The 14,310-nt window shown below is 36.7% G+C and overlaps 1 protein-coding gene across 6 annotated transcripts in view; it reads right to left on the bottom strand.

Annotated features, from left to right (window-relative positions):
- The window catches only part of NF1 (neurofibromin 1), a 165,520-nt gene that overhangs the window by 86,946 nt on the left and 64,264 nt on the right, over positions 1–14,310 (bottom strand). For 4 of the 6 annotated variants that reach the window (XM_039507432.1, XM_039507434.1, XM_039507433.1 and 1 more), the window contains 6 exons: positions 9,089–9,151; positions 4,481–4,639; positions 2,817–2,914; positions 2,504–2,650; positions 1,855–2,001; positions 349–459 (listed from right to left, as the gene is read on the bottom strand). In XM_039507432.1, the coding sequence (XP_039363366.1) occupies positions 349–459; positions 1,855–2,001; positions 2,504–2,650; positions 2,817–2,914; positions 4,481–4,639; positions 9,089–9,151 (725 nt within the window). The remainder of the gene's footprint in view (positions 1–348; positions 460–1,854; positions 2,002–2,503; positions 2,651–2,816; positions 2,915–4,480; positions 4,640–9,088; positions 9,152–14,310) is intronic. The other 2 variants (XM_039507435.1, XM_039507436.1) reach the window with 1 other exon arrangement.

Genomic DNA, 14,310 nt, shown 5'->3' with positions numbered 1-14,310 from the left:
ATTGATATGACTTAACATTAGTACCATCTAATTGCACTGTGGGGGTAATTTAATATTAATTGACCTTGAATTTTTCGCTTCCCAAGGTAAATGTAACCCTTTCACAATGAACTTTAAATACATTCCACAGGCATTCAGACACTGTGGGATGGGTGCCCATACAATTTATATTGATAAATTTCTGATCCAGGAAATTGGATGGCCACAAGAGTATATTCTCACCTCAAATCTCAGATATGTTCACAAATTCCTGTTTGGTGAGAAGTACGTATATCTGTCTTACATGCACTTGCTGTTTTTGGTATTACAGTGCTTATAATAAGAAAGGAAAGATAAAAGTTTCCTTACCGCCGAGCAATGTAGTAGAAAACAGGATTGCCAGCTTTTGACGTCCCGGCTTGATAGAAAATATTTAATGTTTTCAATGCCTTGAACTCCTCTTTTTCATGTACCTGGTGCCTAGAAATCAGCACAATTATTACTTTACATTGACATCATTTGTTCATAGACTTCTAGGAAAAAAAACTGCACTTTTGCACTTTAAAAACTGTCTGAACATTTCATTAAATACTGTTAAGCTAATTTTTAAATAACAACACATCTGTTTTCTTAGAGTTTTCCATTTTACCGATGAGCCGACATTTGTGGGGGAAAAAAATCACTTCACATGGAGTTTATTTCTCTATTTTTGAGTGGAAAAGAACTCAAATGTTTTAAATTTGGTTCTACCTCTCTTTCCTCCACCCCCTCCGAAAGACCTCATTAGGTATGAAAGTACTTATGTATATACAGTAACTCCTCGCTTAACGTTGTAGTTATGTTCCTGAAAAATTCTAAGTTAAGCAAAACAATGTTAAGCAAATCCAATTTCCACATAAGAATTATTGTTATGTTCCAGGGGAATTTTTTTCACCAAATAAAAGACTATTGTGAAGCTTGGTTGAGGTGGTGGAGTCAAAGGGTGGAGGAGAGTGGGATACTTCCCAGGAAATGCCTTACTGCTAAATGATGAACTAGCACTCGGCTGAACCCTAAAGGGTTAACACATTGTTAATGTAGCCTCACACTTTACAAGGCAGCACGAATAGAGGGAAGAGAGACAGCACCGTGTGTGTGTGTGAGCGTGAGCGAGAGATGGGGGGAATAGGGAGACACAGAAACACTGTGTGTGTGTGTGTGTGTGTGTGTGTGTGTGTGTGTGTGTGTGTGTGTGTGTGTGTGTGTGTGTGAGAGACGCACATTGACTCTTAGAGTAGGGTCAGCATACTTAAAGTACATTGCCTTTTAAGTAGATCAGCAAGTTGAGACAGCAGCTGCTGCCAACAAGCTCCCTCCATCCTTAGCCTTGTCATGTCCCGTCCCCACTCTGTGGAGATGGGGTACAGGAGTGGGGGACACCCTGACATTAGTACTCTTCTTCCCCCCACCTCTGCACAGCAAGCAGGAGGCTCCCAGGAGCAGCTCCAAAGCAGAGGGCAGGAGCAGCACACGGTAGTGGGGAGAGGGACACCTGAACTGCCCAGCAATTGATAGCCTGCTGGGTGACTGCTGCACAGGGAACTTAGGGGGGCTGCTGGTCCACCATGGTTCGAAGCCCCCACCAGCTAGCTCCAACAGGCTGCTCTTCCTGCAAGCAGTGGACAAAGCAGGCAGTTGCCAAACAACGTTATAAGGGAGCATTGCACAACTTTAAACAAGATGTTCTCTAATTGATCGGCAATATAACAACGAAACAATGTTAACCGGGACAATGTTAAGTGAGGAGTTATTGTACATGCTACATCAAAATTATAAAAGACTGATAACGTCAAACTGGAAGAGTTGGCTTTTTTAAACTTTAAGTAGCTACATTACCTAGTCATAAATTCTTCAAATTTGGAACTGGTGAGATTTAGACTGGACCAGTGTGTGTCTGCCACAGGCTTGTGCTCAGGTGGACCCAGGTAGGCAAGAAGAGTAGCCATTTTGTCAAAAGGTCGCCTTCCAACAGCTTTGTGATCTCTAGAGACAATATATTACTTACAAGAGACAACAAATCCTACTTAACCACTCAGCACCCCTCCGGATTTTTGTCCAGTAACTTCCCTTTACCATGAATGAGCTGGCTGATCATTCCAATTATTTTTAGGCAAGTAAAGAATGTTAAATTTTATACTGCAGTTTTTAGTGAACAACTATAAGAAATCTGTTCACAGTAGAAAGCATAACTGATGCACAGGTCTCAATATGAATGAGAGATAGGCAAACAAGTAGATTACTGTAAGTGGCTAACAGTAATTTGAAGAACTGCAATGGAAAGTTATGGATATTGCAAACTAATGGTCTCCTCAGATAAAAAAAATTCATAAGAGAAGTAGGTTAGTACAATGCTCTTTTAAGTAATAGCTAATGAAAGAAAGTCAACCTGCCCATGCCAATCCCCAGGATATGAATTAACTGATTTGTCATCTTGCACTGTAATTGCATCAACAACTCCCTCCCACATACTATTCAAATCTTTTACCTGTTGCTGGAAAGATACTGGCCAATCTTCTCCTGATTGTTCCAAAGTAAACGGTGTAAGGCAAGTACATTGCCATCACTAATGAAGGAGAGACTGTGATTGACAGTGTCACTAGCAGGACAATCAGATGCAATATCAAGAAAAAACCTAAGGGGAGACAGAAAACCAATTGCTCCGATTAGCAAGGAAAAATCAGTCCAGCATGCTGACAACAGGCCACAGAGCCATGAGAAAGCATTTTTCTGTTTGCTTTCTATATTTTTACATAAGATGTGTGGCAAAAATTCCTCAGGTAAGCTACCAGGGGGATTACCTTCGTGCTGCATCAAAGTTGCTTTTTACAAAGTCATTAAAAGGCCGCATATGTTCTTCTTTCGTAAACAAGACATGGTTGGCAATACTTTGAAGTATCTAAACAAAAAAATAGAAAATAGAATTGTTATGGGCACACAGAAGTTTTACACGTTACACTTAATGCAGCTGTGCCAATGAAACATCTCTTCCCACTTTGGCAGATTCATCCACTTCTATTTATCTGTAAAAATCCACAGGACACAAAAAAGGCTGTTGAACAACCCAATTAATTTCAATTCAGTAGACTGTGCCCACTGCAATCTTTATGCAAATGGCTCTTTGTCCAGTTGGCTGGAAGAAAAGGGGTGTTTGCACCTTTAAAGGCTCCTTTTCCCCAGAGTGGTGAGAAGGGGGAAATTTTACTGGAATGGACAGAAAGAGCAGGGAGCTGTTGGGGCCAGGTCAGAACAAGCTCACTGCATCGCCTTTCACGTAGGCTTCAAGAATGAGGGGGGATTTCTTCCTCTTGCATTCCTCTTCCCCCAAACTCTCAGTACTCGCATAATTACACTGATTAGTGGTCACTAGTTGAATCAAATCTACAGGAAAAGAGTTTTTCAACTACAAAATTCACTACTAAGTGAGTGCACTTTGAGGTAAAGCTATTGCAAACAGTCCAACTTGCTGTGCACTAAGGGTATGTCTACACTACACTTAAAAACCTGTGACTAGCCTGATCCAGCTGACGTAGACTTGCAGGGCTCAAACTAAGCAGCTGTTTAACTGCAGTACAGTTTTTTGGGCTGACTACAGGCCACAGAGCCCATGAGAAAGCCTGGTTTCTATATTTTTACATAACATCTGTGGCAAAGATTTCTCAGGTAAACTACCAGTAGAATTACTTTTGTGCTGCATCAAACTTGCTTTTTACGAAGTCATTAAAAAGGCGCAGTCAGCCTATCATGCCTTACTGGCTTTTCAACAACCTCCTATGTAGGTATATTTAGAGGCACTGGAGGCGTACTCAACATTAAAATATTTACATGACTGTAAGGCACACACGTCAAGTTTTCTGATACATGTAGAGCCACTGAAGTTCAAAATCTTCAAGAGGCTCTGAAAATAATTTTTAGAAGTGGGGAACTGAAATTTAATAGGAACAAAGGTTGAGTCGTACTATCTTTTAGACAGCAGTTATCAACATCTCCTTCTTAATTTCTTGTGTGCCTTCACTTCTGAGCTATTAAGAATTTTCAAATCAGAACTCTGCAGTCCAAAGCTTGAATTTTGAACAACTATCAAATATTTTGACACAGAATTTTTGAGAATTAAAAAATAGCAATATAGGTGGGAGGCCAAACAGCACAGTCAGGTTACTGGGAGACATAAAAATATTTGTTTTTTATACAAATCTTTCCCCTCAAGAACTAGACTGATATAAAGCCTGCATATTAGAATAATGATGTATACCCAAGCATAGTTCAGAAACTGCAATTCCAATTAGCTGTACAATTAATAGAAAATGTATGCATTTAAACACTGAAGTCCTGGCTACAGTAAACTTAAAGCTGAGCTAAGTTTCTTTATAGTTATTTAAACAAAGAGTTAAAGCCAAATTAAATCAGCTAGAAAACACAGTAAATCCAAATAAAAATACAGAATCAAGCGAATTCAATCCTTCACCTTTGACATTAACTTCAAGCCCCTTTCAATTCTAGGTGGAGGCTTTTTATCTAAAATCCCTGCCTCATAAGGGGAGACAATTGCAGGATTGATGAACCTTAGGAACATGGCACTTCCAACTGCTCCAATGCTGTTCTGAGGAAACCGCTGGCTGACAACCTAAAAAGTAAAGTTGAGAATTATAAAGACACAGTTTGAATTAAAGTAAAAGAGGAAGGAATGCTGAAAAACGTGTTTAGCTGTAGTCCAATTTTAAGTATTTATCAATCACTCCAGACCATAAATATGACTATACAGGATTGATACATTTGAGTGGGATTATGCTGATTTGAGAATATTGTTTAAATCTGGAGTTATAATGGCTTAATAACCTAGAGAAGCACAACACCATCATGATAATGAAGTGCAAGAAGAGGAGGGATTTTTAAAGCAGACAGTACATAATTTTACTGCAAGTTTCATATAACCATCCCTATGTGGGTGAAATTATTTAGCAGAGGTTCAAATTGGTACAAATCCAAGAAGTAGTTTAAAAATTACTAGTCACTAAGAAAGTAATAATGTGGACAATTATTCCAACATATTCAATTCAGATATATATTATGTCCTGGTCAAAAACATGGGAAGAGTTGTTTCTAATTTGTCAGATTTTTAAAATTACTCACAGAAGCCTCTTCACCATTAAAATTTACATTATAATGATTCTTGGGTACTTTTAACCTTGGAGGAAAGACTTCATTGGAACCTGAAAGAAAACTGGAAGAGAAATAACCTACCATTTCAACAGTTTTGCCAAATGAAATGATATGCTCAGGAACAGATCAGTTATATTGGTAAAGAGGAATTCTGCTATTCAAAATTGTTCTTAACTTGCACATGTACCCTTCTCTCTTATCCACTTCAGTGCCCAGCAAAATCATATAAAGATGGGGACAAAATCTGCTGAAAAATTGTAGATTTAGGTACTACTTTTTGGGATCCAGTCCAAAATCGTTAGAATATTTTGTAGCATGAACAGAATGAAATATATGGAAAGAGAAACCAAGTCTTCTGGGTTATTACCTAAAGAATCTTTGCATTTAAATAAATAAATAGGCTTATGAACTCAGGGGCTGAAAAGAAAAACTTGTTACCGCTTAGAGCACTAAACTGACTGGAAGTTAGCTCATCTGAAAAATCTTTGGAATGAGGTTTCTGAGAAATGCAGAGATCTGAGGAGAACCTTCTAGACTGCTAAATTGAGTACATGTACTACTTAGACTTCTGAAATACCATCTGAAGACCATCAGTAAGAATTATACTATGGGATCTTACAAAAATCTCCTGTGGGTGATATGGTGATGGCTACTTCTGTAGATATGAAAGTTCATGCCCTTCAAACCTGACAGTTGTTCTTTAAAGCACCTTTCCCTAAAACAGCAGGAGGCTAGACACTAAACAAGTTGATTTATTTATCTGATCATCACATATACCAGTATGGTTTTTTGCTGTACACAGGACTTTTAATACAGGACTAGAGTTCCCCAGCTTGATCTACCATCTCCATTTTAAAATGAACGAAAGAGGATAGACAATCCATGAAGAAATTGTACTGATAAGTACGGATTACATGTAAATTACTTGCAGGCTACTGGAATAAATTTATTGCAAAAAATCCATGCTGTCAAGGATAAATTACCAATAAATATTCATGACTATATTTTTAGGATTGCTCCTTTATCAAGTTCTATTTAAAGTCCCAAGAAGCAAACAGGGAATGCGAAGACTGGATCCAAGAGCACGTGCTTTTTCCAAATAGCCTGTGGAACAGTATGTATTGTTCTACAGCTTATTGTTTGGAAGGGAAGTGAAAATAGAAATGTAGCAATAATGTTATTTTAATACAAATAAAGATATCTCTCCGCTGCAAATGTAGGTTTCCAGGATTCATGAGGTCTTAAGCTGTCATGAATGCAGCTGAAACAACCATGGTGTGACCCCACAGCCTAAATTTTGCAATGAGTTTTTGTAGTATTATGTTCTTTGGTCCTTCCATTTATTTGTTCTTGGTTTCTGGAACAGGAGAAGACACTGCAGAAAATCCCTTCAGGGTAGTTCAGAGGTCTCATTACCTTTCATCCATGAAATGTTACTGACGCTTAGTCTCAACAAGTATATTGAAGAAATGGAGTGGGGAGAAAGCACAAAAGAATTGTTAGTGTGGAAAAGGTACCTTCAGAAGGTAACTGACAGCACAGATTGAACAGGATCAGTGTGTGTGTTCTCATTTGCTTGTAGAAGGAGGCTGATAGAGGTCTCTGAGAACACCATGAAGTTCAATAAACTCACCAGGGAATATTCTAAATAGCTAATGACGAAAAAGTAAGCAATAGCTCAGGAACACCTCTGCCTATAAGAGCTTTAAATGTCAATATAAGTGCCTTTAATGAATGAGAAAGATGGGTATCAAGGGTTAGGATACCCAGGAGTGGTAGTGAACTTGCATCAGTTGTGCAGGCTCTCCAGGCCCCAGAATTCATTTTCAAAGGGTAAAAGAACCTAGAAATCTTCAACATGTAAATTTTGCTGATGAAGAGGCGTGATTAATAATGCATGAAAACTTAACAGATTATAGTTTATTTTAAGTATTTGGGTAATAGTTCCCAGTTTATTTAATTTATATTTAACTAGACTACTTATCGTGTTTAAAACAGCTTTCAGTTATCCAACCACAGCTACTTTTACAAATATCACTAGTACCAAGAACCTTAAAACTTGAGGAACCCCCACCGAGAACGAAGATAGAATAGATGTACATTATGTCAAAATCAATGAATATTATTTTCAGAGACAGGGCTTTTTAAAAAGTTAATATAGTCACATGGCAGATTTTTTTTAGTACCACAATCTATTAAAACATCACAAGTTCTGTACTGAAGTTTAAACTTTAATCAAAACCAGACTACTTTATCAGTAAACAGCAACCAAATTTGATTTCTATTAACCACTATTGACCAAAAAGCCTTAAAGTATGAAATTTTGCAATATTTTAAACAGCTTACATTTTAATAGTCTCAAATCTCAGTAATGTTCCTATAAATACACTGTTTTGCTTCAGACATCAAGTTTTTATTAGTACTGTTCAGTTGCATACATCGTTGAAAATATATCAGTGTGGCTCTGTATAATTTAGGTTAGATAAAAGCTCCTCAAGAGGCAGCAAGAGAAAGCATTTTTTCATGGATCAAAAGGATTATTGTTAAAAATCTATTCTCTCTCAACAGCAATGGTGTAGTAGTTTAAAAGAAAAGAAAACTTAGGACCAGAATAATTCTCCATCAGATAAAATTAAGAAAGGTCAACCTTTCCTCTGAAAAGTTTCAAATGTGCCTTTAGCCTTGCAATGTAAAGGTTAAAGGTAATCCTATACAGACTCAGTACACAGAGTACTATTATATTTTTCAAAAATAGGAGGAAATAAATGATATGGTGTTTAATATAAATTGCATCTGTTGCAAGAATAAATCTCCAAGTGTAAAATTTAGAATATTTAATCCTGTTTTCTTCCTGGACACTATTTCAAAAAGATTTTTAATTTTAAATCCTTAAAAAAAAATAGAGTTTCAGGATAAAATCTAACCCCACTAAAGATGTTTTTAACCCAGAATGACTATCATATAACTTCTAGTTCACCTGAAATACCATGGAAAACATATTAACACATAGCTACGCACATATTCAAGACTATTTTCCTTCACTTACAAATCCACCCACAAGTCTCACAATTTCACCAATCACTAATTAACTTTTTTCAGAATAATCAATGCAGATTGCACTTTTTGCACACAAACATGATTAACACTCTGCTAAATTAATGCAAAAAAATATGGGAGAGAATCATCAAAATGCTCAACTTGCATTCTTCCTTTATGCATCTTATTCTCCACAGTATTCACACGCTATACACTGAGACCGCTCAAGACACAATAAATCTTAACTTCCAATGACATCACTATATCAACACACATTTTCTTGTAAGGAAATCAAAAGCATAATACTAAATTGTCAATTTAAAATCTATCTTCTTTAACCCAGTAGTGGCTTACCTTAGGAGATTTGCTCATTTTGTATAAGTACAAATGCTAAATTTTATTGGTTACTCACAATGCAAAACTTAAGGGAAAATAAATAAAAAATAATTCACACGACAATGAAGTGCAGTATTTGTATTAACCTGAGTTTCCTCACTTCCAGGAAAAAACACAACATCTACAAACCAAGACGTTAAAATAAAGCAGACCTGGATTTTCCTAAAGTCTAGAAGTCATTTTCTTTTAAAGTTTCTTTATAATTGCAAATGGTGGCAAGGACAGAAGATCAGAATATTGAACATCAAGCAGTAAGGTTAAATATGCCTTTTTGTTGACTCAAATAGGCACACAGAGAATATTTAAAATATAAACTTAATTCCAGTGTTAATTGAAATGAAAGCTATTTTTGTGCCAGAATTAGTAGAATGATTTTATAGTGAAGGTCAAATAGGCTAAGGTGAAGATGTTCTGAACAAACAGCAAAAGACTTTTGTTTTGCTTTGAAAGAAATGGCTAATAAAAAGTTCTCCAAACTTACTGATTTTTTGTTTTCCTTTTTTTCTTTTACGGTAGCTTTATTCAGTAGAGAGTGGCAAGTTGCCTACAGAACAGAGATGAGCACAAACAAGTCACAGCACCAACTACATACAGCAACAAAAAACAATGTTGACTTGTACATAAAATTACACAATAAAATGTAACAAACGTAACAAAAAATGAAATATATAAACTAAAGTTTGATGGAGTTTTTTTCCATGTACTCATTTTACTACATCTTATTCACAAAGCACTAAATACAATGCAAGCAAATGTTGGGTTTCAATCATTTCTACTATTTCTGGCTAGGTTAAAAGTCAAACTTCTTAAATTTGCTTATGATAAACAATATCAAGCATAAATTATTATAGTCAGCTTTCAAAACATGTTTTGCCATACCCCCAAATATTTTTTTAAATAGTATATTTCAAAGGTTTAACTTTTAAAAGGTCTACATCACTTTTTAAAATAATTTTTAGGTTTAAATGTTCCCACGTTTCTCTGTGTGTCCTTCCATTTAGTTTAATGTATGATTCATATTCATAATTTTCTCATCTTAACATAATTGGATCACAATCATGGTTTAAATTATTTTAATGGATGGTACAATATGACACAAAGTTTCTGTAAATAAAAAGACTGAGAAAACCAGCAGGTCTATGCAGAAACTGCCACTGATTTAAAATTCAAGAGCTTTGAATAGGCCATGACTGTTTTTGAAATTCACCCCTGGTCACAGCGGCCAGCCCAAGGCCTGTGCACCTCCTCATATTATGATTTAAGTCAGACAGTGGAGCACAGCCCTTCCATACTGTTCCCTCTACACAAAGGTGAACTTCACCCGTGAGGATAAAAGCCACATTCTCCACATTAGCCGAAACTAACTATTTTGAATAAAGCAGAAGTAACCATCAATACAGATTACAATAAAATAGCATTAAGGAGGAAACCTGTGCCACACTAGAATTTGGCATTTTGTTACAAGGAAGCTTACAAGGCACTCTTTTAAAATAATAAAAAATAATAATAAAAAACCCCACAAGTCAAAATTCAGGTAGATACTAGAGCCCTGCGTGGGATTATTTTTAAATCCCGCTCCCGTCCTGCCCCACAATACCCATTCCCACCTATTATAGCAGCTGGTCCTGCAGGATCCGCAGGATCCCATCCCACAATACAGACTCCCACTCCTTCCCGCTACTTTGGCAGCAGGTCCTGTGGGATCCCAGTCCCACTCCCACTGCAGGGCTCTACACTAGTCCCGCGCAGTGCTCCAGTAGATACCATAAAGCCTGTGTAACAGCCTACAAAATAAAAATGGTGGAAATTTAGAGAAAAGTTTTCATCTTCAATCCCTTTCATATTTACCTTCTATCACAGTGGTTCAACCCACAGGTCACTTGCTATCCAACCAGCACACAGCTGCAGCCCATGTGACATCCTCAGGGCCATAGAGGTAGTACACATATCTTGTGCGGAGGTAGCCCACAAAACACCGAGAGCTCCATACATGGCCCACAATGGTAAACAGGTGGAGAACCACTGTTCTAGCATGTACGATCAATTCAGCACAACATCCACCTACTAATAAAACTAGTTTCACACTGCTGAATCTGGTGTAAGGGAAATTCACAACTAAAACGTTGTGACAAGATCAGCTGAAATTTCTATGCTATCTATTTACTAAAGAAATTTGAATGCTAATCTCAGAATAGATACTGCCACACACACTGTGCATTAGGGAATAAATTTCTGTAGCAAATCAGAATCCCATCCTCATTTGTTAAGAAAAACACAGGTCTTTTTATACAAACCAAACAGCACTTTTTGGTAATGATATGTTGACTGAGTTTGTTCTTGGCTTCCTATCTTGCACAACATATGGAATAAGTTACCTGAAAATGAGTGAGCATGTGTACTAACCATCGCAATAACCAGAGGCTTAACTATTAGTTACATGTTGGTGATTTACACAAGAAGGAAATAACTTATCATGAATTCTATTCCCACTACCCAAAATGCTGTCCAGTGTAGTCCTGACTATCCAAATTAAATCTGTTTTAATGAGATTGTTGCATTAACTGAAAGCAATTCATTTTCAGAATCAATTATGATTAGAATTTCCTTCACATCTATTTTTGTGACTCCATTTATAAGCCCCCAAAAAAACCACTGCAAAATTAGTCCCATTTGCAAGATTGAATACACTTCATGCTGGGAGATGGCAGACTGCCCCTTAGGGATTTTTATGAGGTTGCTTAAAAGAATTGTTTTACTCTTTCCCAGCCAAAAGTATGGTGTATGGGGGCTGTATGTTAAATATGAACCATAGCCCTCTAAAAGTAGAGTTATATAATGCAAAATAAACAAAGAATGACAATTCAGATATAATTCTCATTTCTTTAGTCTTGGCCACCATCTTCAAATTTCTCTAGTACTTGAATGTAGGGAAATAAGCTAATTAATGTTTTGATAAATGAAACGTGGTGTAAGGAGGAGAAAGATGACGACAAGAGCAAAGAAATGCAAATAAAAGGCTACTCACAACAAATTCAGAATCGAGCCTTATTTACAGCAGGCTAAAGATAGCAGGCTGTTCAAAGACCCCAAGTACTCCTGAATTGTCAGATGAAGACTGGTTTCTTTCAGTATTATATTTTTCCAATTAATCTCATTTGTACTTTTTTGGCAAAGTCCAATGAGACACTTGGTTCCAAGAATAACCTAGGTGGTACATAAATGCTTCAAAATATGAGAAGTAAAAATGTATCTTAGTAGTCTTCTGTAGGGTTTTCTCTGGCAATATCTCAATGTATATGTTCTAGTAGCCATGGACTTGAACTAAAAAACTTCTTTACACAAATAAATGTAACTGTTAGCAAAATACTGTTGAAATAGGAATAGGTTTGAAAATATTCAAAGTAATAGCATATAAGAAACTAGTTCAGACAGATACAAAAGAAAGAACCCTAGACCAGAGGAAATAATGTCAAGTAACTGAAGCAATAATCAAGGTTTTATCTAAAGTTATCAGTCGATAATGCTAAAAAGACCCCCACACATCATCCATGAAGCAGTATTTGTTTCATCTTGAAAGGAAACCTGCTTCTCATCCCCTCAAACCCACTGGATGCAACTTCTTAAAACCACCACTAGATAGAAAGAAAATGAATGATCAGACTATTTTATATCACAGGCAAAAGCTATTTTTGTAGATCTAGACCCATGTAAAAGCAAGAGTTGATTAGAGATATATCTTTCAACGACTTGACTGTGAAACAGATGCATTTCTCTTTTTTCCTTTATTTGGCATTTTGTACTTGAAGATTTGTGATTCAAAAGTTAAAAAATAAAATAATCTCTGCTCAATTTGTTTTGGATATCTAATCTTCAGGAATTCAAGAAAAGTCCTACTTTTCTATCAGCGCCAAAAACAATGCATTGTTTGTAGAGAACTAAACTTAAAAGCCAAATAAGTTACATTTATAGAACGAGCATTCAATGGGTAGAAAACAGCAATGCAGTAGTTCCGGTCTACCCCTTGTATGGGAAATTCTTTTATAACAAATAGTTCTGGAAAGTCTGTTCTCCTATAACTTAAGACAGGATTATTTGCTATGGAAAAGTATCTTTCTCTTTTCCATACTGACCTGCACGCTGCCAGGCAGGATTGATTCTTTGCTGTATTGGCTTCAACACAAAAGTTATTGCAGATGGGGTCTCTGTTTTTGCATCATCTATTCCTTACTTGCACCTGGATTTTTTGCATCCCACCTTTAAAATTTTACTTGGATACCACTCAGATGTGGTACCACTCAGGGGTCACCAAATGAAATTAATAGGTTTAAAACAAACAAAAGGAAGTATTTCTTCACACAATGCACAGTTAACTCTTTGCCAGAGGCTGTTGTGAAGGCCAAGACTGTAACAGGATTCAAAAAACAACTGGATACATTCATGGAGGACAGGTCCATCAATGGCTATTAGCCAGGATGGGCAGGGATGGTGTCTTAGCCTCAGTTTGCCAGAAGCTGGGAGTGAGCAACAGGGGACGGATCACTTGATGATTATCTGTTCTGTTCATTCCCTCTGGGGCACCTGGCATTGGCCATTATTGGAAGACAGGATACTGGGCTAGATGGACCTTTGGTCTGACCCAGTATAGCCGTTCTTATGTGCAGAACACATGCTGCACCACCCCCATTTTAAGGTCACCAGTGTCCTATCTACTAATAGATTAACTTAAAACCTTCCCTCCTATTACAATACATAGCTTCATAATTGAGAATGATTTTATATGATTATGTATAAGAGCTTAGAGAAGTCATCTTTCAGAAAGTGCTTGATGAGAGAGCACAGTACGTGTGGGACAAAGGAATAAAGACTGAATGTTGCACTGGCTTGGCTCTCTCTATGCTCACAGACAGAAAACTTCCTGAAACCGCATGTTTTGCTAGCTTCAAGAGTAAGTCCTAAGACAACTCTATTAACATTTCGGGATGATATGCTGCTTGAGACAATCTAAATTTAAACTTACTGATGCAACATCAGCTTGAAATTTAGAAGTTATTTTAAATGACAGGAGTCAACAAAGAGCCGGATCTGACAGAGCTTCTACTAAAGTCAATAGAAAATTTGCATAAAATAGAGTTATAGGAAGAGACCCTCAAACTGTGAAGCTTGTATGATAGTTTCCATTTTAACCAGCTTCACAATAAAGTGACCTGAAGAACATTTTAAACCATTAGTTCTGTTCATTCATATCTGATGAAGTAGTAATATTTCTGCAGAACCAACGTGGATAATATTTTTTATACTTTTTTTGCTGAAACAGAAAAGCAGTTACGTTTTACTTCAAAGATAACAGTTTGCGCACTTACTGTACTGAAAGTAGAGGACTGAAGACAACTATTTAAATTCAGTGACCAAGCAGGCTTTTTAATAGCTCTTGTATTTATGCAGCTAACACCTATGTAGCTAATACCTATGATCTTTTTAAAGATTGACTGATGGATAATTATACTATTATGTAGAGCAAACCATCTATTAGCTGAATGGATTTTATACAGGGGAAGTCATTCCAGGTACAGAAAGTAAAAGCACATATTGCTATTAAATTTAAAACACTTGTTTATCTTGCTCCACACTTGTCAGACTTTCACTCTTTGCTGCCCTCACCCTCAAAGGCTCCCACACTGTACACTTCTGGCAAGAACAGATGCC

The sequence above is a fragment of the Mauremys reevesii genome, linkage group 20, assembly GCF_016161935.1.
Source record: "Mauremys reevesii isolate NIE-2019 linkage group 20, ASM1616193v1, whole genome shotgun sequence".
Classification (NCBI taxonomy): Eukaryota; Metazoa; Chordata; order Testudines; family Geoemydidae; genus Mauremys; species Mauremys reevesii.
Note: the sequence above shows the minus strand (reverse complement) of the source record. Positions and strands in the feature narration are given on the sequence as shown.